We start from the raw sequence: 24,924 nt of genomic DNA, 5'->3' as shown, positions 1-24,924 counted from the left end.
TCACAACCATTGTGATAAATAGAGGAAAAGGCAAACAGAATTTAGCAAAAGGAGCAGATGAATGGGTAGATTAAACATTATGTGCATGGACACCAATTTAATACTTGGCATTCATTTATTAGCAGTCAAACTGATCTGGGCCTGAAATTTTGTTTGCACTGGAAATTATGGAGAGAGATGATAGAGTTTAATATTTGTCTGTCTAATCAGTAAAACCTACTGTGACTGAGAAAACAGCCAATATTCAGGCAAATATTTTTGTTCTCTCTGCCTATATTGTTGTTCACTCTGTTGTTTACTTTTTTGAGTGAACAACAATATAGATTTTTACAGAAATACTCATCATTTCTGCAATTAATTGATTATTCTATTCCACAGGTCAGAAAAGGTGTAGAGACTGTGGTTTAAAAATCCCCCCAAAAACACTGTACCTGGGTCCTTAACTGGAGTCTTTAACTGCATTCGGGACATGGGCAGCCTCTCTGCAAAGAGTTGCCCGTGTGTAGGAATGGTTAATCCTAGGGCTGTTCACTGTCTTGTTGCTAGCCAACCTCAAAACCCAGGAAGGATATGTTCATTTTTGGTTAAACAGGGGATTAGATATTGAAGGAGTTTGATCTGTGTGCTGCTTGCAGTCTGTTGAAAGGTAAGTAATTACTGTAGCTTCCACAACTTGTTCTGGTGCAGATTTTGTTCTAAAACAGCTTTGTATGGAAAGCTGCTGCTATGCAAGTTGTAGTGTCTGATCATAACTCTAGTCTTGGCTGGAATCTGTGTGTGCTGTTTGAGAGCACGCCAGAATGCAGCACAAAACATATCTAATTTCTCTTTGAGCCATCTTACTGAGAACAAAAAAATCCTACTGAATTCTATTCTTTACAGCTACTGAATAGGACTGACAGGATGGTCTGGCATGTTAGTTCCTTTGAAGCCACTGTTTCCAGTCATATCTAATGCAATTGGTCCACAGATCTTATTTTTCCTCTTTTTTCATAATTTGTGTCATTAGATCAACAAATATTCCAGGAAGCCATGAGGGCCAATCTGATCAGGAAGCCCAAATACATAAAGGCCTTTCAAGGAGAAGTCAAGCTGTTGGTGCTGTGCTTAGTGTCCTTCTGGTTGTTCTCACTGCCTGCTTAATAATCTTGCTGTTCTACAAAAAGGAGAGGAGGTAAGTAGTAATTGGGAGGCTTTTATTAAAGATTTTTGTAGGACTTGTTTTCCTTATCAAAAGAGAATTAGTGAACTTTAGAGACAGAAGTTTTTGTTTTACAGCTGACAGCATTAAGGGTCAAATAGCTACTGCTTTGTTCTCAAACTTTTCCTTTGCTATCTGAAGGGTCATGCAAAGTCCAGTTGACTTGGACTGATCTCTGCTGTAGACTACTAGCTAAAGGGTGGTAATTATAATGTGGTGATTAATATTTAATGCCTAGAGGAGAACTTTGCTGTGAGGGTGACAGAGCCCTGGAACAGGCTGCCCAGAGAGGCTGTGGAGTCTCCTTCTCTGGAGATCTTCAAAACCCGCCTGGATGCCGCCCTGTGCCACGTGCTCCAGGTGTCCCTGCTGGAGCAGGGAGGTTGGACTAGATGATCTCTAGAGGTCCCTTCCAACCTCAACCACTCTGTAAGTTTGGGTCAAGCTGCAATCATACAACAGCGACACAGAACACATGCAAACAACACTTCTCTGCTTTCCAGACAAGGTTGCTTTTTTCCAAAGGCTTTAAGTATCAGAAGAGTCAGGCTGAAGCTGTAGTAAGCAAGATGATATGCACTATTATGGACCATCTTTTGCTTATTAGTGTGGTTCTGAATCAAACATGATAGCATGCAGCTTGCTTGGTAAAATGCTTTGATGACAAAACTCCAGTGATAAAAGATAAGGGCTACAAAGCTGGATACAATCTTTCTAATGCTGTGTTTCTCCCCTGCCCCCCCCCCCCCCTTTTTTTTTTCCTGTTTTCAGGGAAACTGTAATAAACAAGATAACCAATTGTTGCAGAAGAACTTCAGGTGTTTCCTACAAATACACAAAGGTAATATAGTGATGAAATTGAAGGCTTGTGCTTCATGAGAGGTTGCCAAACCTTAAAAACTTCCCAGTTCCTTCAGTACCTGGATATTAAACTGTGTGGCTTCAGGAGAGCTGCATGGCTGGTTGAGATGTCTAAAACTACATAATGAAAAGGCAGAAGAAGATATAAGAAGAAATGCTGGAAATTGGCCCATGAGTTGCCTAATAAGGTGTATAAAGGTTTTCAGGAGAAGGCAGATGATGTTCAGACGGCACAGAATAGCTGTAATAGTAATAATAATATACCGCAAGAGTATGCTGTTACTGTCCCATGATCGAATACATCCATACAGACCTTGTGTGAGATGGGTTTGCTAACTGGAAAGATCCATAATAGGCAGCCTACAGCACTGTATGCAGTCTACTCTTGCATTTTTTTTTTCTTTCAGATAAACAGTGAAGAAGAAGCTAATGAGCATGAAACAGAGTGGCTTATGGAGGAAATCACAGCGCCGAATCAAAGAACAGCAAAAGGAGGGCAGGAAAATGGTCACATTACTACTAAGTCTGTTACGTCCGAAGCCTTTACATCTCTCCGTGTTGATGACCTGGACAGTGAGGATGAAGTGTTAACAATTCCAGATGTAAAGATTCAGCCAGGAAGAGGACTGGACAGGAGCAAGCATCCACGAAAGAAGATGCCAAGCCTTGACTTACTGAATGGGGGAAAGGATAGGAAAGCAAATGCCAAGCCAGGCCAACAGGCACAGAACTCTACAAACACAGTATCATTTCACGATGATAGTGATGAGGACTTGTTGAATGTTTAATACCCCCGTCTTGTGCCTAAACAAATATAGAGAGATTATATAATGGGACAACACTTCCAACCAAATACAAGGACTTCAGCCTGAATTTTTTTTTTTTTTTTTTTTTTTTTGAATTTTTGCCTTTAACAAGAAACCATTGAAAAGGGATGAAGAAAGATGTCTTGGTGGTTTACAATGATCTGTTCAATAATGACTGGATTTTTAACATCCAGTTGGCTGAGTTATGTTGACTCTGTAGCCAGGACAGGGTTTTTTTTTTTTTTTTTTTTTTAAGCCTTAGCATAGACATTGAATGCTCGTTTAAAAGAAGAACCTTTCAAAGAACAGGATTAAATCCAAATGAAGCCCATGGCTCCTGAGATTCAAATTATCTGACTACTAGCATTTTAACTCCTTGTATTTATTGATCCTCACTACTCAGGTTTATTCTTCCTGCCGGCAGGGTATTATTCTATGGGTTCACCCATTGTGTGACAAGAAAAAATATAACTTTTGTGAGTTGGGATGATTTGATGTAAATTTTAGAACTGGTCTAACTTATCCTGTAAATTTGAATATCCATTCTAATTTAAACAGATCATTGTTTCAAAGGTATTGACTGAAAGGTACAACTCTGTATAGCTTTAGCCTGAAATGATTGCTGTTCTTTGCATGATATTTTTGGTACTGGTTATATGACTGACTTCTCAGTATTTGCCTAAGCAGCTGATAAGCACCCAAAGATTTTTTTCACTAAATTATGGCTGGACTAGACTTTATGCACAGAGACCTAGAGTTTCAAGACCAGAGAGGCAGAATTCCTGGCAAGCAGCCTACACTGCCCAGTTTGTCATCACCAAGAAAAGCCCAACAACTAGAGGAGCCTTAATTTACACAACATCTATCCAGTACAAATTGCGAGAAAAAATTTTGGTCCCATGTTTTTTGATAACATAACTTATATTGCATATGCTGAAGCCCTGGCCACAGTCATTGGCTGGAAAAGTTACTGGTGATGAATGGAGGTTAGTTTTCCTCTGGCAGTCTTGCTTCTCTCCAGGTCTTTCTGGAATCACCTTACAGACAATGATATGGTTTCAAAGAATTGTACAAGTACATATGCTGGTCAGAATTTTTTGAAACTCTTCATTGTTCCTTTTGGTTGGCTTATTCAATTTCAACAATGGTTTCTTTTTATAAAAACTCCATTTTGAATCAAAATAGTGTAATATAAAGTATTCAGCAATTTCAATAAAAGACGAAGTGGGTATTCCAAACCCCACATCTCAAGTCTGGAATCTTTCTTTTACTAGTATTTAGAACTGTTCATCAACTTGGTAATTTCCTCTGCTGCCACCATAGCCAATATCCTCATTGCAGTGCTCAAAATGAGAACTGTTTGATCACAGAGATCCAGTAGTGCCTTTGCACTGTTAAAAGTGAAACCTTAAAACTGTTTGGCCAAAGCTGCATCTTAAAATCGCATTTAAATTGACTGCCTTTTCACAGTTTGCATTAGGTTAATTTGGGGGAATGAAAGGCCTGACAGTAGGTTTTTAATTACCATCAATTTTGTTTAAACATCTTTCAAAATGGGTACTGAAGAACATTGCTTATGCTCCAGGTCTTGCAAGACTTGCATCTTGAAGTGGTTTATGGATCAGGCATGAAATGACATGCTGTATACCAAGATTTAATACCAAATGATAAGTTCATTGTGACTGTGTAGTGAGGCTTAGATAAACATTCCAGGTAGCATAGACTTGTTCTATCTGAGGAATATCAAGGACATGTTTCTAATAGGCAGGTGACAACAGTAACGTAAATGTCTAGTTTTGGAACTGCTGTCCACTTTTCATCGAAGCAGGTGTAGATATGTTGACTAAAGCATGTCTTGTGCAGAGCTGAGTGCCTAAATTGCTTCAGGAAACTTTTTTCCAGTGCAATACTTGTAACATTTTCTCCTCCCTGTATTTAACCAAGGATAATGGGGACTGGGGACCAATACATACAAATTAAAGGAACCCATGACAGCAAGGGAAGACTTCAGTGGCTTCTTGATGGATTCTGGGCTGGGTGCCAAGACTGCCAGCTGGCCAGTCAGCTCCTTAAGAGGTGGAAGGCTGCAAGACACTAGCATGGGGCAGTGCTCAGCACTGGTCCTGGGGAAATGAAGTGTTATCTTTCTCCTGTCTGGTAGAGAGTAGTGGGAACTTGGGGAAAATACCAGTCTAACCTTTTAATTTGAACTTGTGCACACAATTGAAAACAGATTAAGCAAAACTGCTTAGAGGGGGGAAAAAAAGTTGGTGCAAAACTTTTTTTTTTCTTTCTTTTTTGTTCCTTTAAACAGTCTAATGGCTTTAAATATTTGCTTTCCATGCAGGCTCTGACTTATTTTTCATCTTTCCTGGCTTTAGCTGCTTGCAAACATGCCTCCTGCCTGGGGCAGAAGCAGGGGTGGGCAATGCATGTGGCTGGTGCTGTGCTGGCCCTGCTGCTCTGCGTGGACCTCCTGTGGCCCAGGAGGGCAAGAGTCCAGGGCATCACAGTGGTGGTTCCAGGGAGGTTATGAGCTTAGTGCAGGGTAATGCAACTTTAAATAGTTGCATAAGCAACTGTTGTTCTTGCTACTCTGCTTTACTAGTGTTTTGGAGAGGGGTGGTTTGTTTGAGGAGGTGGTAGGTCTGTCCAATGCGAAGAATGCTCATGGAGTGCTGGTCTCGAAGCAGTTTTTACAGCTGGCTGGTAGGTCATAATTACACTGCAGTTGAACAGAGTTTTCGGTGACATATTAAACTGGGTGAAGAACTGGCTCTGGTTTGTATTTTTGCTTCAAAACTGTTTTGTAAACTTGTTTGGTTTTTAGAGTGCATGGGAGTAGTACTTTAATCTGTGTGTAGTTGCTTAATCTGGGCACATTACTTTCTAAACCGTTTTTTGTTCTCTTCTATCTCTAAAAGGTTATCTTCATTCATGCCTTTCCTTCTTAGGAAAGCTGCTGTTGTCAGCAAAGGTGTTGGAATAGCTGATATCCATCCATAGACAGTATGAGACACTAATGAAACCTGATGCAATTCTTGATTCTTAATTTTTGAGCACCGGGAGAAAAAAGTTTGCCTGAAGTCTTCCAGGTCTGCAGTAAGCAATAGTTGTCTCTGTCTTAATTATTGTATATCTTGGCTTCCTAAAGCTATTTCCAGTGCGTAATCTTACTATTTTTAATGTTTTTTATCACTTTTTTTTAACAAAAGTATGGTCAGATAAAATATGCTCCCTGCTGTAGTTGGAGGAGGAGAGTTTCTTTGGAAATGGGGATGTGTGGAGAGTGAAGGGGTAAGAGGGTCAGCACATGAGTTTGCAGGACAGATGTTTCTCCCCTGTACTAAGGTTCAGTGTAGGAAAACCTCTACTTTCCAGTGTATTTGAGAATCCTTTTTTTTTTTTTTTTTAAAAAAAAAAAAAAAAAAGTTAATATGTTATATCCATGTATGGACAAGATTTGCCCAGAAATTGCTATGCTAAACTTTTCACTCATTGACAGAATTTTCTGTCTACACTTGTCCAAATGCTTCTTGTGCCCAAAGAGTGTATTTCGCTAATAAGAAACAGTATTTTGGCTGTTAGCTGCTCTTTTGGAGAAAAGAAAGAGAGGCTTCCGGATGAGGGGTTAAATGCAAATTCTCCTTGGGTCAATTAAGGTTTGCTTTCAAATGAAACCTAAAAAATAAAGCTTGCAACATGTAGCTTAATAATTTATGGAGCTAGTCTTGACTTTTGGTCAAATGTCTTTGTTACTTAAATAGCTTTGCTGCCAACTAAATATACCAGTGCTTGGAGAGGACCTAGGTAAGTTTTTATTTTTTTGGAAAGGGTGCGATGCAAAAATGCCGACCCTGGATGATATCCTGGAAAGCGTTGGCGAGTTCGACAGGTTCCAAAAGCAGACCTTCCTCGTGCTGTGCTTGCTCTCGGCCGCCTTCACGCCGGTGTACGTGGGCATCGTGTTCCTGGGCTTCATCCCCGAGCACCGCTGCTTCAGCCCCGGCGTGGCCGAGCTGAGCCGCAGCTGCGGCTGGAGCCGCGACGAGGAGCTGCGCTACACGGTGCCCGAGTGGGGCCAGCGCGGCGGCGCCTCCTTCGCCAGCCGCTGCCGCCGCTACGACGTCGACTGGAACGCCACGGGCCTGGCCTGCACCGACCCGCTGGGCGCCCTCGCGGCGCCCCACAACGCCAGCGCGCTGCCCCTCGCCGGCTGCCGCCACGGCTGGGTCTACGACACGCAGGGCTCCTCGCTCGTCACTGAGGTAAGCGCCCTCCTCCTGCCGCCCTCGCGGCGTGAGGAGCTCGCGGGTCGGGAGGCACCTGGAAGAGCACGCGTCTGCTCGGGTACTCTTACATGCAATACATAAAGATATATTACTGCCATATGTATCCAAAATATACAATAGACACCTGCATGCTCACCTGGAGGTGGGGGATTGCCTCTTGCTGCCACATCCACCTAAAACATCTCCACTGGCGTCCTGCCTTGTTCAGCACGCACGCAGCTCCCACCTTCAGCTATGGAGCCAAAAGCATTTCAGCAAATAAATTGCTACGTAGATAAAGCCCAGGTCTGAATAAAGCTCTAGTCCCTATTGGTGGAGGTGTGTAAACATTCCCCCCGTGCTAGACATCAACTCACCAAACAAACCCGGCCAACTTGGGGGCAGGCTGGCTCCTAAAGATAACCTTCCTGCAGTTAAGCAGCTTGTACTGGGAATAAATTGCAGAAAAGCCAAGGACTGTTGTTTGCTTGTTTTACTTTTTTTTCTTTATTTGGATGTGTTTTTAGAGTAACTAAAATAGTTCATAATTTGAAATGTCTCAGGATTTTAAGTACTTTTAGATTATGAATGATTTCATCATGAACTTAGTGAGAAGAAAAACTGATTTCTGGCACCTCTGGAAATTTAATAGAACTTGATAAAACAAATGTAAGAGCTGTTGAATTCAAGAGTCTGGTGATTGCAGGACCTCATTTTTTAAGTTTGAGACTTAATAAAAAGTTATAAAAGGACATGAGGAAAAAAAGTCAATGGAAGCAGGTGGGTACTGTATGTGCATTTCTTCCCATAAAATATGGACTATGTGACATTGAGGTGAAGAAATAAACAACCCAGTTTTCAGGCAATCTTTAATGAATGCCTTCCCTGTACTGGCCACCTTTCCCTGCACAAACTTGAGCAAATGCCGTGGTCCAGGAGGCTTGACTGGGGCTCTCTTGAGGTGTCTGCAATAGCCACAACTGTGCACACAAGCTTTTCCCAGGGTCTTGTGAAGGGCTGTGGCTGTTTTTGCAGGGGCCGTCACACTCCTGTGTGTTGTCCCTTGCTCTGACAAGGGAGCAGGGCAAAGGAGAGCACAGAGCAAACTTTGCTCAAAGGAAAAATTTACACATGAAATAGTATCCTTACAGGATGGATGTTGTTTTTACATGGATCAAAGATGCATAGTTTTGAATAAACCCAGCTTACCAGTGGGACAGAAAGGGATTCTTGCCCCCTTGAGGATGTTTTTTCAAACTTTCACTTATTTTCTCAAGCAAGACATGAGGACTAAGGGCAGATGGCAAATATCTTTGGTAAAGTTTGGCCACGGCTGCGAGATGCCTCATCTCTGGACAAGTCAGACTATAGGATACTTTTCCCTGCTTCCAAAACCCTCTCCGTGACTCATTCTCTACTCCCTCAGTGAGGCACTACTGGTGCTTCACGGAGAGCACGGCAAATGGGGCATAGCTGGAACGCCTCCAGGAATACGGCACACTCAATCCAGAGCACTCTTCAGGTGCTGCCACGGCATACGAGGAGACGGGGCAGCTAGAACTATTTACAAACATTAACTACCAGTAAAAGCACACACGCAAAAAGAGGAAAGTTTAGAAAGCCCAATCTGATTAACAGAAATTGAACAACGAATAAAGTGCAGTGCAAATCTTGGCAAGCGCTGACTTTGTTATGTTGTTTCCAGTAGTAAAGATGGGATATGAGAGAACTGCTCAAAGGCTTGATCTTATTTTTAATGTTGGACAATTCTATCAATGGCATTCCTAGATATTAATAAAATGGGTGTCAACGCAGGAACATGTTTAAACTGAAGCTAGGGAGACTTTGCAAGTGTGAACTAGTTCCCAATTTCACTGTTTTGCTTTTATCTGTGGTTGCTCCTTCAGTTTAACCTGGTGTGTGAGGATTCCTGGAAGTTGGATATCTTTCAGTCGTGTGTGAACGCTGGGTTTTTTATCGGCTCTGTAAACATTGGCTACATAGCAGACAGGTACGTGTAGCATGATGGTAAAACCACCTGACCTCCTTTATCAGTGTTCAGCAGCTAAAGCTTCAGTAAAGGCAGAGAAAAGTTGTGCAACTGCTATCTCTGCTCTCTGCAAAATAAGGAAAATCACCTAGGTATTAACTCATGGTATTAGAAATGACTGCTCTACCTCTCGTTCTTGAGTGAACAAGTCATACCCGATAGTTTATGTAAACTGCCAATCTTTCCTGCTCTGCAAGTCGCATTTTCTGCAAGGTGTGTTAGGACTGTATGTGCAGCAGATGAAGTCTTCCCTTGGAGGATTCGCGAGCTATTCTGCTGGCTTGCCACACAGCAAGCACGTGGTCTGTGAGAAAACACTCAAACTTGGCCAGGCAGTTTATTTCAAAAATAAATAAATGCTAATATTAGAAGACCCCTTTTTTCTCTTGTTTCTCTCCTATCTAAAGACTGTTAGTATTATAGGTCCCGTTCTTTAGTTGTGAAGTCCAGCCCACTCAAGGCTGGATCCATGCATAAAATATTTTTCAGGATCAAGTTTCTTGTATATAAATCTGTCATCCCTGGTCCACACAGGTATATCACCACCATAATATTAATCTCTACTCTTTTTTTTTTTTTTTTTTTTTTGCTGCCGTGTACTAAATAACAAAAGAATAACATGCCTACTCTGGCATTTGGAGATAAAGCTACAAATATGTGTAAATATTGGCCTATTCAATTGCCAAGGAAATTTTTGCTTCCTTCAAACAACCTTGAAAGCCCTTCTGGAACTGCAGGCTGTTGCCATAGTAATTTTTCAAGGATCTCAAGTGAGTGTGAAATGGGCTAGCAATAAGAGTTGGCATATGTCTATGCCTTGCATTGCAAAGTGGGTTGTTTCCCCCACCCCCACAAGAGAGCACAGCTGTCTTGATCACTTAACACATCTGTATCTTCCTTATTGGCACTTTGGCTTCTGTGTGTTATCTCCCGATCCAGGTTTGGCCGTAAATTTTGCATCTTAACTACCGTATTCGCAAATACTATTTGTGGCCTTCTCCTGGTCTTTGTGCCCACCTACCTGTGGATATTGATCTTCCGTTTCCTGCAAGGACTGGTCAGCAAGGGCTGCTGGACTGCGGGCTACATCGTGGGTGAGTTCAGGCCTTTTCCCTGTATTGCCTAGAGAAGACAAGGAACAAAAAACTGAATAAAAACAGCGAAATGAATAACCCTTACAGTTTTTTAAAATCATATAGACAAGCTGATCTTGAGGAATAGTTTTCTTTGACTCACCTTTTTTTTTTAAACACTCGTTTTTCCCAAAGTACAGTGGCCTTCAAAGTTGAGACAAGCAATGGGAAATTGAGGCTGCTGCCTGAGGGCTGGCTGTTCCCCATGCTCTGCCCTTGCCAGAGCTGAGCCCCTCTCCCAGCTGTTGGGTGATAGCTGGGAAGGAGGCAGCCCCTGGTGAAGCCTGCAGCTGCCCAGTGCTGACTTGCCAAACGAGTCACAGCTGAGAAGATGGCAAAGGAGGCCCTTAGAGAAACAGGTGGAGAATGGGGGAAAACGAAGGCATTTTGGTGCTTTAAAGAGCAATAAAAAGCAAACCGAGGCTTTACAGGCTAAAAATAACTGCAGAATAGTATGTTCTTGTTGAGGCAAAGACGAACTGTTTGAGCATACTGGTGTTGTGCGCTCCGTTGAAAGCCCCGGCTTGGCCTTCACTCAAAGCAGCGGGTAGAGCCTGGCTGTCACGGTGCTTCTCCCTGCACTGTGCTGCTCACAGCTGGCCTCAGAGCTCAGCTATGAGCCAGGCACAGGCAGAAATGCCCACGCTGGTCACCACCACTGCCAGCTGAGCTGTCCTGCCACTGCCATGCACCCGTCCCAAGGGACCATCGCACCAGTACAGCCGCATGCTAGGATTTGTTTTGTAGCTGATGAGCAGTGCTCTGCTGTGCCAGGGCAGAGTTGGGGGCCAGCTTAGTGCTTGTTCCCAAGTTCCAGGGTTTGGCAGAGCCACCAGGGACTTCTGTCTTGCAAAACTCAAGCTTTTAGCAATAAATGAACAAGTCATCAACAGAGCAGCAAATAAAGAATTTCAAATAATGCATTTCAAATTCAGGGTTAGCTGGGTTAAAGGGTAGGTGGCCCTACCAAATAGCACTGAGCAAGTGGCCTACAACATCCCATTCAGTTAATTGTGGTAGTGGTAGAAACCTGAATAGGAGCACTTTAAACTATTGTTAATTCCATTAGCACCAACATCTTGCTAATGCAATGATCCAGATGTTTGTGATAAAACCTAATAAAAACATCAAGCCCACAACTAGGCCATTCTCTGCTAAGATGGGGTGGTTCCTTCCTGTGACTGCTCCAGGTACTTATTTAGCTTCTTAAATCTCTTTCTGGCACTGATGAAACTTTCATCACCACTTCTGGAGAACTTCACACCATTTTTATAGCATAAAACTCATTTCAGGATAATGATTTGTCCTACCATTTCTTCTTCAAATGCACTTTGTTACTTCGGGATTCTCCTTGAAATCAGCTCATGAGAGGTCACATTGAATTGGACCCAAAGCCAATTTAAAATTGTATCCAATTGTAGCTGGATCCTCCAGCTAGTCAATACTAAATGCCTGGGAAAGGATATAAGGACTGAGCCAACTCTAACCATGTTCTCTTAGACACTTACCTGTCTCTCAGCTGTTTTTAGCTCAGAATCTTTCTGAGCCAAAGATGTCAATTGTTTCTACTCAATATTTACCCAAACAACATGAACTAATCTGTGATTCTAAAACAAAGCAGCTCCCTGAATTGCTAAATAATTGCATTTTGTTCTTTTCTACTGTTGCCCTTCTTGAAGTGAGACACAGCCAAATACAGAATTTCACATGTGGCTATGCTTGCATGACAAAATAATTACTATTTCTTAGTTCTGCACCAATAACACTTAATCTTCAAGGCCTAGCCTATGATGTGATGTTTGCAAACAGCCAATTTGTCATGAAATCATCCTGCTTGGGAAGCTCTAAGTCCCATTTTTCAATACAAATATTTTCTGTATACTGGGAGTGAGATGAAGGATGAAAGGGCGCACCTAAAAATCTGCTTTGTTTTCAGGTTGGATGTGTTATGTACGGTAGCACGTTAGATCTGTGTCTTGAGGGAGTATTTAACTTATTCAATGGCAGATGAATTTAATGCCTTAGATCCACCTACAACCAAAATGCTCTTTTTGCTTCCTTCTCTTCTGAGATTTTATGCCAAGCCTGGAATTTATAAGAAGCTTTTTTTCAGGGCATTAATGTAACATTCATTTTCCATAGGCCCTGCAGAGAAACTCCTGCACAGAGCTGTCATCACTGAAGTATCTGTTTCTATACATTTTTAGTCACAGAAGTTGTTGGGCCGAGATACAGGAGAACAGTGGGGATTCTCTATCAGGCGGCCTTCTCGGTTGGACTCCTTGTGTTTGATGTTGTTGCTTATGCAATTCCTCACTGGAGATGGCTGCAGCTCACGGTTACTCTGCCATGCTTCTTCTTCCTGCTCTACTACTGGTAAACATGTTTTCATTGTGTCTTCATGCAAGACCAAAAAAAACCTTTTTGGTCCCTGGAGTTTGAGAAATTTTGCACTACCTTTTAGATGCTTATGCCAGTTAATGCAAAGAGTAATGCTAGAGTGGTGTCTATGTGGAAAAGACGGCTACTGAAACACTGTTGAAAAGTGGCATAGCTGTGAGTTATTTACACATTCTTTCAAGAAAAGCCTTCAGGTCTCTGATCCAACAAAAAGGAGGTGCATGAATTTACCTTTATTTTAGGTTCTTGCTTATCTTTATCATCAATATTTTTCAGCTTTTGAATGCTTTGGATACAAGATTTTTTAGCTGGATCAAGAGGATAGAAATAACTGAAATCAGTTTCTGTGAATAGTTTTTCTTGGTCTGTGATATTGTATCTAAAACTGGTTCCCTAAGAGGAGTTAGTTTTTCTGATGAGCTGCCTGAACAAATTATGACATTGTTGTCACTCAAAGACCTTTCAGATATATCTTTAATGAGCTCATCTTCTCATGAGCTCAAAACTGTCTATGCTGTCCTTAGAGCTTCCGTACATAGGAATACTCCATGAGCATTAACTTTTGGTATAACAGCATCCCCCTGTTTGCATTGTAGGTGCCTCCCGGAGTCTCCCAGGTGGCTGATATCTCAAGGGAAAAATGACAAAGCTATGAAAATTATTAGTGACATGGCCAAAAAAAATCGGAAGAAGATGCCTTCCTATCTTGAGGTGAGCTTGGAATTTGCTTACAGATGTAAGCAAGCCTCAGAGTTACTCCTCCTTTCAATTTGCTCCAACAGAAACTTACTGTTTCTTCCCTTTAGTCAGCAAGGTAGTAATCCCTGTCATAGTGACAAGGATGTTAAGAAAGAACAATTGTGTTAAAACTGGCTAAGCAAAAATAAATAAATAAAAATAATTAAAAAATTCCCCTACATAAGTTAGGAAATCCTTCTTTTTTTTTTTTTTTTTTTAAATATGGAACAGTACAAGTCTTACACCCCAATGAATGTTGTTCTGGCTTTTCTGCAGGATATTAAATTTGAGGAAGATGGTGGAAAACAGACCCCTTCCCTCTTTGACCTTGTTAGGACACCACAGATGAGGAAAAATACTTTCATTTTGATGTACAACTGGTAAAAATATAACCTTCAGTATTTTTTTTTTTAGTTTAAATTTCTAGCCTTGTTTTCAATTTTGTTTTGGGTTCTGAATAAACAGAAGGCCTCTGGTAGAAGAGGGATTTGATCTTGTCTCAAGGAACTGCTGACCCATTACCCTGGGGTGTGCATCCTTCTGGTTGGCATTATTTCTATAGCTTTTTCTATTCTATAAAAGCTATATTCTATAGTTTTTATTGAAATGTGTGAAACTGAGACATCTGTTCTGCATGCCCTCTTCCTCAACCCCCCCCCCCCCCCCGGAAAAAAAAGTTTAATTGGGGATAAAAAAAAAAAAATTATAATTTCTTTTTTTCTTCCTTGGAGGCTTTCCATATTTCGGATAAATCAGAGTTGGGCACTGCAGGAACACTGATCAATGAACTTTTTTTTTTTTTTTTTTTTTTTTAAGTGCTGTCTCTCAACAAGCTAGCAGGGGGCACTCCAGAAGCACAGAAATCTTTTGGTGCTGTAAGACATGCCAGTCTCTACTCCAGGCATAAACGCTGTGGGCTCTAGCCTAGCTCGCGCTAGTGCAGGCTCAGTTATACCAGTCTTCACCTGCAGCAGTGTGATTCTAAGTGCAGGTCTTGACACCACAGGCTCATGGGTTTCCATGCAAATGTTATGGCTGAAGTTGGTTCCTCTGGTGCCTTTTGTTTGCTCTCGTTATGAACTCTCCAGCAGGAAGCAGAGCTCAGCCCTCTAACTGCATAACGAAGCGGTAACGCTCTCCTCTGCCTAGGTTCACCAGCTCAATCCTCTACCAGGGCCTCATCATGCACATGGGACTAGCTGGTGGGAACATGTATCTGGATTTTCTCTATTCCGCTCTTGTTGAGTTCCCAGCTGCGTTCATGATTATCGCCACCATTGACCGCATCGGGCGACGCTACCCATGGGCTGCATCAAATCTGGTGGCTGGAGCCGCCTGCCTTGCTACTGCCCTGATCCCAGAGGGTGAGTCACCGGAGGCCGATGTAGTTTCCCCACCTAATGTTGCCTCTCAGCAGCAAGGCTAGTCTATCTTCCCATATAGCCAAAGTGAAATGAGGTCAATTTGTAGTTTAAAAAAAAAAAAATCCAAAAGCATCTGGGTCCTTCATGCTGCTTTGAGAACTTCCCGAAACTGCAACTCACATGATGCCAACTCTTTGCATTTCCTGCAGAAGAGTCAAGAATTATGGCATTAGTTCATTAGCTGATTCCCTTTAAATCACTGAGAAATATGTAGATGTTTTGTATGTGCCTTGCTTGCAGACCTGCACTGGCTAAAAGTGATCACCGCTTGCATTGGGCGAATGGGAATCACGATGGCTTTTGAAATGGTTTGCTTTGTGAACACCGAGCTGTATCCAACATATATCAGGTAGGTACACCTTCTCCCAGCCAGCCCCTTGGCCTGGAAATGAATTCAAGGGAAAAATGGAGGCAACCCAAGCGGATAAGGAATCTTAGTTCCTGTATATTTGCATTTGGGCCTCTTTTGTACCAAAAAAACCTTTAGTTGGATCTATCCAGAGTCAGTGCTGTTGTGGTGAATCTGCAGTATTGACACCCAAGTCTGTGATCTTAGGTTGGGTTTTCTCCACTCCCTGTATGTTGACTGCAGAGCAACCTGCTCAGGAGTAGGTGTGAGAGATGTAGATATCTAAAGCTTTAGAGATGGCAACTCTTCAAAATTTCCTACTTTTTACCAGTGATCACAGTGAGAGATAACTATGTCATATGCTGTTGTCTGAAGGGTAGGTGTTTGTGTTCATGAGATCAGTCTCACACCTCCTTTCTTCTCTAGAAAGGAACTGATTATATATGAAGTTGCACTACATATGAAGTTACAAAGCTCTTCCTTTCATTTCCTTATCCAAGATGAATACAGGACAAGACAGTTTGGATATTCTACTTAGTATCTCTGGGGTGGAATCTTTCTTTAATCTTGGGAATTTTCTCATACTTTTTCATGTGAAAATACAGGTAAACTCTATTGTTCTTCTTTGCTAAGACTTTTATTCTTGTGCTACATAGGTCTGAATTTCTGAATTAGCCCACCAGCTAGGAAAATTAGGGCTTTTCTAACTACTTTGATGTTTTATGCGTTCTGCAGAGCAACTCCGTATGAGGTCAGAGCTGGTTCCTCTCCACCTGCAGTAGGCATTCCCACTAACACAATCCCTTTGTTGTTGAACCAGGAACCTTGGCGTAATGGTCTGCTCTGCCTTGTGTGACATTGGCGGGGTTGTCGCCCCCTTCATCGTCTACAGACTGGTGGAGGTGTGGCAGGAGCTGCCGCTGATCGTCTTCAGTAAGTGCCACCTTGCCTCCTCGCAGGCTGCTACTCGAGGGCAGCAATGGGGCCCAAATTGTGAAGGCAGGAAATGTGCTGAGAAGTCATAACTTCCAGTTGATAGTAACTTGGAACTTATTTATGCATTTGTGTCTTTTTTGCTGTTAATATTGCTCCTTGAGTTTTTAAAGAGAGCTAGAGATGAACATGGATTTGACAAACACCAAAGATCTGAGAAACATTCCTACGTTTTGGTCAGACTAATATTTGTGACTGATTTAAGTCTGAATTACTGCTCTTCTGTGAGTTAGATTGTCTCAGTCCTGGAACAACAACAAAAAAAAACCAAGCAAACAAAAAACCTAGTTTGACATAATTCTTATTTAATGATACACTAAACCACAAGTGTGGCTGCAATACTTCAGCTTTTCCCACAGTCCATGTATTAATGGGCTATTCTCTGTGTGTTTGGAAGGAGCCTGGTAAATAAATGCAAGATGAGTGTTTCTCTTGCTGCCTGAACTTTTAGAACATCAAGGTCTGCAAAACTTCTCTAAATCTTCAAATAAGAACACAGTACAATACTTACAGAAAAATGTCTTGAATGACAATATGCAATTTTTAACTGAGGGCACGTTTATGAAGGTACATACTAGAATTAAGATTTATAGAAACCAGAAAAGTATGTGCTAAATGGGTATCAGAAATTGTCCGTGGAGAGTTAGTTACATTGATAGGAGTTAACATACTGTGAATATATCTTCTAGATCTTGTCACATAACAGAAAATTCAAATCAATTTTCTGGCATACATTCTGGTAAAAATGGATTCTTTTTACTCCTATCTTGCTAGTCTGAGGGACCCTTGTTCTGTGTGTAACCAACAAATTGTACTTTGCTATCTCTACGTGACTGCCAGACCTTTTCCAGAAGGTGACAGTCTTGCATATAAAGTCTTGATTTGCAGAAGACTTTTTCTTGTTGTCTGAAGAACAAGATAAAACTCCACTTATGGGTCCATTTTGCAAGTCATCAGAAAGAAGTTGTATATGCTGCAGAGTAGTGTATGCTAACAAAGTCTTTGCATCTGTTTGATTTGAAGCTGTTCTTGGTTTAATTGCGGGTGGATTGGTTTTGCTTCTGCCCGAAACTAAAGGAAGAGTTCTGCCTGAGACGGTTGAAGATGTTGAAAACTTGCACAGGTGAGTCAGAGTGATGAGTTTTCACTCATCGCTTATATTATGCCATACAGAAAAGATGAAAAAGGAGGATAACCCAACCAAGCAACTGCTCCAAGTGATTACTTTTAAATTTCCCCTGCACTTTTTGATGGTTCTGTCAGTCTACTTTTCAGGCATTCAAAGTGAAATGACTTGTGACTAAGCCATGCTATAAGTGGTAGGATAAAATGATGGCCTTTTGCCTTTGCATATCAGTTCTAACAAATATTCAGGCTATAGCTAAGTCAAATAATTGATAATTTAAGTGCATCTATTTCTTATTTCAGCTGCTTTTCCTTCATAATACTTAAAGGGGATCAGAGGTGGTCATTTATCTCCGTATTCTGAGATGCCTTGTCACCCCTCACCTCTGGCTGCCTGCTCCTTCCCCACACTAACTGCACTAGCATCTCAAACCTGCTGCAACCCTCTTACAATTCGTGCTTTTAAACGAACAGAAAAAGAGCAGTCTTGATACTGGTTACTCTTAAAATGATGTAAATCACCAGTAACTACTGAAGAGCCAGAGCAAGCCTCAGGGCATTAAGGATCAACTGCTCATTTTCTTTGGAGAAGAGACCAAGACAAGTCATGGATTTGCAATTAGGTGCTCATAGGTGCATCCATTCCTGATTTACTGCTCATGTCATATTGTTCTTGCAGGCAAGGAGCTCCAAAGGAGAAGCAAATCTATCTCCATGTCCGAACATCAGAAGCAGCACATGACTGAAGAATGCAGACCTCTTGCTGGGTAGTATGCTTTAGAGCAGTAGTACTGAAAAACAAATTTAAATAAATATTCTCTCTTCTTCCTTTTTTGCCAACTATCCTTTATTTACAATGCTTGGAGTTTTCTGATGAGGTTGTCCCTGTTACTACTTATTTTAGTTTTTGTCTGCACGTTATAATATAAATATAGTCTAGAACTGGAAAACTCTTTTATACCAGCCATATGAGCCTGAACACACAGGGGCTTCTCTTTACTTTGGGATAGTGGGATCTGTCCCACCAGAACTTTTTAAGCCTCCATGAAGTCCTTTTTTGTTCAATTTTATGCAAGAGTAGCATAACATTTACCTCTCTTGTGGAATGGAGGTCACTACAACCCACCCACATGTTTGTTACAGCATGCAACACCTTCTCACAGACTTTTTACTTGCACTCAAGTGTCATGGAGTTCACATATCTTCTTATGCCTCTGGAAGAGCTCACACGGGGCATTCAGCTGGCTCACAGGGATGAGCATGTGGAAACCAAGGGCATGAAAAGGAATGTGTTGGAGAAAGATGCACGGTTCTTCATAAGACCATAATAACCATAAATGACCATTCATTTGCTAGAGTGTAGCCACTTGCTATTCTTGTTTTCTTTGAGCTACCTTCATGGTAGAGCACCTACACTCTCACTGTGCATGCTGCTGTTTGCTTAAATTTCCCTAGTTTTATAGCCTTGTGCATATACAGAAGCACACAGAATTTGATAGGAATCTAAAACTATTCTAGCAACTAAAATATATGGGAGGTGTCAGGGTTTATAGGTGGGTAGGGAGCTGACCAGATCTTGTTTTGCTAGAGGGCTAGGATAAGGCTGGTGCAGGGCAGAGCACTATTTCAGTGTGTGTTTGTGGCTTGGGCACAGGGCAGGAGGAGGGAAACTGTGGTCTCTGCTCATCTGGGCTGCACATTGAGCTGCCTAACATCCTGCCTTAGATGAAAATTGTGTTTTCCCAGCTGCCCTTCTCAGCAGCAGCCCAAGTTCATCTCCTGGGACTGAAACGGTAACACTGGGGCATGACCAGCCCAGTGCTGTGGCAGCCCCTGCTGCTGGCAGCCCCAGTGCTGTGGGGCAGGGACAGCTCTGGGCAAGCCGGGGAACACCTGAGCAGCGCTATGTCCAGCTTAATGAATAGCAGACTGTCTTTCTATGAAGACTCATCCTTTTAATAAGACCTTGCCTCTAGTCCAGCCATTATAATCTCAGCATACGGATTGTGTTTTAAAGGAATATGAAGCTCTCTCTATGATTCCAGGGTACCTTCTAGCTTCTAGTAACTGGGTTGTGGAAAACATGGCTCTTTGCTTTGTAATTGTGAGATGCAAAGGTCCATGTTTTCTGCCCAGTTGCAGATGTGGTCCAGCTGTGGCAACAATTTCTAAGTGCTGTTTCTGTCCATGGTGGTTGTTGTCAGCACCAACATCCAGGCACAACTGCCAGCATAGTTATTGTTTGTGGCTCTGCTACTAATTTTATTCCATTAAACACAACCATAGGCTTTACAAAATATCAGAGACTCATTGAAGTTGAGTGTCTGCAAAGTATGTCAATGTGTTTTTGTGTGTATGCGCCCATGGCAGGACATTGGCAGAAAATAGCATCTTACAAAGCTTCTGTGGCTTCCAACTCCCCTTTTGCTCTGTGATCAAAATGTTTAAGATTCTACATGCAGCTTGGTCCAGTCCTATTTGTACTGCATGGCACTGCATCACCCTACATTCGGTATATATATTTTTTTATATAAATAAATCAAATCTTTTCCCAGAACTGGGCCTGGTCAAGAGACCTACTCAAAGCCCCAGATAGTATTGTGTATGCAAAGCTGCCAGGGGTTATGGAGAGGACCCTTCAAGCAGCCGAAGCCCTACAGCAGTGATTTTCCAGCATGCCATTGATGGAAAACTGCTTAGAAAGCCAGATCCTTCGTGGCTAATCTTCCCCTTCAGTCCTTACCCTTTACAGCTATTTTGGAGTTTCGCTGTACAAAAGGCCAAAAACACAGCATTAGGAAAACAATTGAGCACAAACACAAGCATGAATTTTCTTTGGTGAAAAGGGTAGTGTCCTGTTATTGTTCATGCTTCCTTCCATCTGGGATGTGTGATGGCACGTTCCCTTCCCAGTACTGATCCCTACCTCTCTTCTAGCAGCATGCAGCCCCCTGAGGGTTTGGGGTTCCGCTGCCTTCAACTCTTCTTTGCCTTCCTTTCCATTTTGCCGCTCTTCTAATATTCACATGTTTACTTACAGTGAAATTACAGGATGTCAAAGCTGAAGAGCCAGCCTAGTCTTGGAAGTTTTTTTTTTTTTTTTTTTTTTTTTTTGTGCTTAGTTCTCTACAAGAGAAATAAATAAATTAGGAGAAATAGAGGGGCTTCAGCGGTGCTTGCTGCTTGAAGACACCTGCTCTGTGCAACCCCAGGGGTCCACAGACCAACTGGCAATGCAGGGGTGGGGGCAAAGATTTTAAAGGGAGTAAAGTCAATGGTGACAGAAAACTGGTGCCACCTACATGCTTGCTTATATACAAAATCATGTGTAATGTGGAGGGAGTGCCTTGGGAATCCGTGTGCCCTCCTGCTCACTACAGAAAAGTGAGCGAGCAGCTCACAGAGATTTTCAGTCTCATAACAAGATGAAGAAAGTGTTTCTCTGTGAAATTAGTGCTCTTGGGGCACCAGAAGTATGAATGTGCTCAAAAGAAAATAGAAAGATTCACGGAAGCACAGCAAAAGAAGTAAACTGGATAATATTTTGGCTTTCTTGCAGTTGTATCCCCATCTGAAAATCATACCATGCTTTCCTAATGCAAAAACCTGTCATGATAGGTGACTTCTGAATCAACACCTGGGCATGTATTCGCATGTATGGGCTCCTGAACTTTTCCTAGACATGAACTATGTTCAGGCCTGCATGACGTTAGCTTGCCTTCTGACCAGACCCAGTCCTGCAGAGCCTCAGACTGTACAGGAGCAGAGGAATGATGGGGCTCGGGGCTCTGTGGACCCCTGCTACCCCTGGAGGGGATTTAGTGTCCCCACTGCCCCTTTGGACTTACAGGGACTTCTTTTAACTGGTCCATTTCCAGTTTGTTCTCCTCCCATTCCTGCTCCATCTTTTTCTCCTAATCCTGTCATCTCCATCTTGTTCTGCTCCCCTCCCTGCTTTTAGTCTTTTAATCTAATAGCTTTTTTTTCTCCTACTTTTGAATTACCGACTGCCACCTTCTTAGTTGGGTGGCTCTCCCACCTGACTTCCAGTTTCTTTTTCAGGGGCCTTCAAGCATCTCCTGCCCCTGTGCCTTTGGTTCCCCCCCAGCAGCAGGAGCAAAATGCCCTGCAGGGTCAGCACCAGGGACCTCCTGGCTGTGACGGGCTGCCTGTCTGCCTGTGGAGGCAGTGCTGGGACCAATCACTCGCCCTGCTCTCCTGGGGAGACTTGGTTACGCACTTCTCTCCATTCTCCTTCCCCCGACATGCTCCTTGCTCTCACATTCCCAGGGTGCCTTCCACATTTTTTCCTCCAAATACCATTCCTTGATCTTAGCACAACCTTCCTTCTTGCTATCTTCTGGTGGCCTTCAGTTCTATGTTCACTGCCTCAAGATGTTTCTCCTACTCAAAATCAGCTATTGATATCTCTTAATGGATCATCTTTCCCCAATATCAGCCCACGTTTTCAGGGTATTGATTTTTTTTTTTTAATGGGAGCAGTCACATCACTAGTACAACTGTTACAGAAAGTCGTAGCCCTGTCCAAAGCATGGGAGAGCAGAGTGCCAGCAAGAAGCAGCTGGTATCACCCCCAGAGCAAAGGTAGGGCTAGACTGTGCTACCAGCTACCTGTGCAGTGTTTCAGGGATGAGGTGGAAAATGAGCTAGTCACGGGGGTAGCTTCAGAGGGATCAAATTGGCTGCCTGTTTTCTTATTTTTTTTCTCCTCCTTCTCTTTTGCCCAACTCTTTTTTTCCCTGCACTCAAGTTTTTACTAGGCCAAACGTCTTTTGACTATGTATCAGCTCCTATAAATGGGAGCAGATCCCTTGGTGCCCATGAAGTTATACCCTTACTGTGGGAACTGCTTCAGAGAATGTAAATTGCGTCAAAAAGAGGAAGTGCTGAAACCACAGGCCACTTTTCTACAATGTTCTTTTCCAAAATTTAAAAATGTACCTTAGCCAACTTTGTCCCTGTTGGATATAAGTGTCTCTGAATGTATCAGTGGTCCTTCTGCTTGCACAGATGAGTAAGGGGCAGGAGGATCAGCCTGTAAACGCCGCAAAGGTGCGTAACTCCCTTCCAACCTTAACCGTTTTGTGACTCTGTAACTCAGCTGGCAACTGTTCACAGCTAGGCTGGGCCAGGGAAGTTTTAGGTAGGAAGGCATGACTGACTAGTCTGGTCCTCAGCTTTACTTTGCAGTTGTGATAGCCAGCTCAGGAGGGGCAGAAGGGCAGCAGCGGTGCCTGTGCCCAACTATACGCCTTGCAGATCTGGACCCTGCTCTTGGCTTGCTGAAATGATGAAATGCCTTAAGCTCAACAACTCTCAAGCAGTTGAGTTCAAAGCCTGGTAAAGCTACCCAAGAATGATTCAATAACCAGAAATTTTCTATATTTATAAAAAAACCCAACAGGTTCTAACAGATATATGTCTTTTCTTAATAGATTTTGCTGATGTAAAAAGGGAAGGTCTAATCAGTGAGAAGATACTTAATGCCATACCTGTGCGTATTTTCAGCATCTTCAGTGGTCTCAGCAGTTTTTTCCTTAGTCTCAGGTGGGAACAAAACCAGGCACCATCAGTTAAACCAGTCACAGTTTTGATCAAGGAAACAACAGAGATCGTAAAGAAAATATAATGGTCATGCCAGAGTTTAATTTTAATCTGCCAACTGTACCTGACATCCAGGTGTCTCAGGATATGAATGAATGAGGATACCTCAAATTCATGTGGTTCTTTTTTATTTTTCCTTTTTTATTTTTTTTTTAATAATTATAATCATTTTAAGGTGCATTTCATTCCTGAAAATACTTCCCATAGGTGGTGTGACTGCCTTTCACTATACCCACCATACTAAGGAAACAGATTCTGGTTCTAGCTGTCCAGCAGGTTTATCACCATCCCTCATGGGGTGATCCTGGCTAGGTACTATCTCTATTTTTGGTTTGGTTGGGAGATGCAAGGAAGGTTGCTACCAGCTCACTGAGCCAATTTTGCCTTCGAGTCATTAGCTGCTGTGATCAGTCCCAGGGCAGATGATTGCAAGTGACTGAGTCTGAAAGGGACATGCGAGCACATTAGCCCGAATGCATGCAGCAGTGCAGTAGTCTCAAGCCATTTTTTTAGGCTGAAAACTCTAACATGAGGGCTGACATGTTGTTCCTGCTATGCTAAACTGCCACGGGCTCCTGGAAGGATTAAGCCTCTGAGGTGCATGTGAGAACAGCCTTTGCTATTCTGTTCAGCACACTGCAGATTAAGCCCCTCCAAGCCCCGTGAAAGAAAATTAAAAGCTACTTGGGGCACTTTTATGTCACACTAGTTGTTAAAACTGCAATTTCAACACAATATTCTGTATTTTATCCTATGCTGTTCTGTCTCCCAAGAAATGACAATATTTTCTCAAGAAAATCATCACGCATGAGTGATGACAGGGTAATGTCAATCCAGCTGCATGTGCCCATGGACTTTTTTTGCTGACTCCTCATGTGCAAGTGTGGGGGCAGAGGTATGAGGCTCATGTGAATGCACACTGCCTCCTGCAGCAGGCAGCTTTTTGGCATTCTGTGCATTCTGTGGCCCACTTGCTCCATTCAAACTGCCTGTAACTGCTCTTGGAGGAGCTGATTCTTCTCTTGTTCCTCCTTTAGCTGTCCCGCGAGAATCTTACATGCGCACAGCAGAGCACCTCCCATCCAAGCAGCATGTTCCAGTCGGATCGAGTCCTTAGTACGGTCAGTCTCCCCAAACTGGCTCCAATACTGTAACACCGCCATGGGGTCCTTCTGGGTGCAGGTTCTGGAAATACCCGGGTGCAGGATGTAAGGATCGAGTCCTTAGTACGGTCAGTCTCCCCAAAAAGGCATAATGGCATCTGTGGTGTACTGGCTGAAGAAGCAAGAAAAGTGGGATGGGAGATATATATTGAGCCCCATCTCAGAGACAGTACCACCGAGCTCTTCAAGCCAGATTTGATTTTAGTTAAAGGATCCTGTGCCAAGGAGGTCGTGGATGTTACGTTCCGCTATGAACGTGGGATAACAACCTTGAGTGATGCCGCGGCAGAAAAGGCCAGAAAATATCAGCATCTGGTGGGGGAGGTGCGAGCGTTGACATCTGTTGTGGAAATTGAGTTCCTGGGATTCCCGCTTGGTGCTAGAGGGAAGTGGTATGTCGGTAATGATTGACTCCTTTCCGACATTGGGCTCTCTACCAGCCGTTGTAAGCGGATAGCAAGAGTCCCCTCACAGAGGGCTCTCCTGTCCTCTGTGGACATTATACATATATTCGTGTCGCATGGTAGGCAGATTCAATCGTCTGATACATAGAGGGTTTGGCATTGCCTGCTCCCAACGGACATGGGTCATCTATTGTCTGCCTACCTGCACCTCTCTAGAGACTCATAACATCTAGTCTGACCTCAAGAGCAAAATTCTTCGCACAGACGACCAAGCGTGCTCAGTCTTCTAGTACCTGTTGAATTTTGCCCTTGCTCACCTTTGGTTGTTTGTCTGGGTGTGGGATTGTTCCATCTCGTCCCAAATGTCGCGTCCAATTTCCG

At 42.7% G+C, this 24,924-nt stretch overlaps 2 protein-coding genes across 2 annotated transcripts in view; both read left to right on the top strand.

The window, feature by feature from the left end:
• The window catches only part of IGF2R (insulin like growth factor 2 receptor), a 51,864-nt gene extending 48,353 nt beyond the window's left edge, over window positions 1-3,511 (top strand). Inside the window, exons 46-48 of the mRNA XM_088533001.1 lie at window positions 1,010-1,174; window positions 1,973-2,042; window positions 2,470-3,511. Coding sequence (XP_088389127.1) covers window positions 1,010-1,174; window positions 1,973-2,042; window positions 2,470-2,850 — 616 coding nt within the window. The 3' untranslated portion in view covers window positions 2,851-3,511. The remainder of the gene's footprint in view (window positions 1-1,009; window positions 1,175-1,972; window positions 2,043-2,469) is intronic.
• Window positions 3,512-5,477: 1,966 nt separating this feature from the next.
• On the top strand, window positions 5,478-18,182 carry LOC104572307 (solute carrier family 22 member 2). Its single transcript, XM_088532997.1, has 12 exons — window positions 5,478-5,649; window positions 6,636-7,136; window positions 9,047-9,150; window positions 10,129-10,283; window positions 12,530-12,698; window positions 13,319-13,433; window positions 13,737-13,840; window positions 14,610-14,824; window positions 15,125-15,233; window positions 16,054-16,166; window positions 17,250-17,349; window positions 18,031-18,182. The coding sequence occupies exons 2-12, from the start codon at window positions 6,717-6,719 to the stop codon at window positions 18,095-18,097; spliced, it is 1,671 nt and encodes a 556-aa protein (XP_088389123.1). The 5' UTR covers window positions 5,478-5,649; window positions 6,636-6,716; the 3' UTR covers window positions 18,098-18,182.
• Window positions 18,183-24,924: the final 6,742 nt, after the last annotated feature.

This window comes from Tinamus guttatus, unplaced genomic scaffold (assembly GCF_059628265.1).
Source record: "Tinamus guttatus ecotype Peru unplaced genomic scaffold, ASM5962826v1 Tinamus_guttatus_pri_ptg000473l, whole genome shotgun sequence".
Classification (NCBI taxonomy): Eukaryota; Metazoa; Chordata; class Aves; order Tinamiformes; family Tinamidae; genus Tinamus; species Tinamus guttatus.
This window is presented reverse-complemented; position numbering and strand designations above follow the sequence as displayed.

Excerpts from the sequence above, each read along its gene's own strand:
- LOC104572307 (XM_088532997.1), top strand. The coding sequence starts at position 6,717 with ATGCCGACCCTGGATGATATCCTGGAAAGCGTTGGCGAGTTCGACAGG. Across the intron at positions 7,137-9,046 it reads GCTCCTCGCTCGTCACTGAG|TTTAACCTGGTGTGTGAGGA; the intron begins GTAAGCGCCCTC and ends TTGCTCCTTCAG. Across the intron at positions 13,841-14,609 it reads TTCATTTTGATGTACAACTG|GTTCACCAGCTCAATCCTCT; the intron begins GTAAAAATATAA and ends TCCTCTGCCTAG.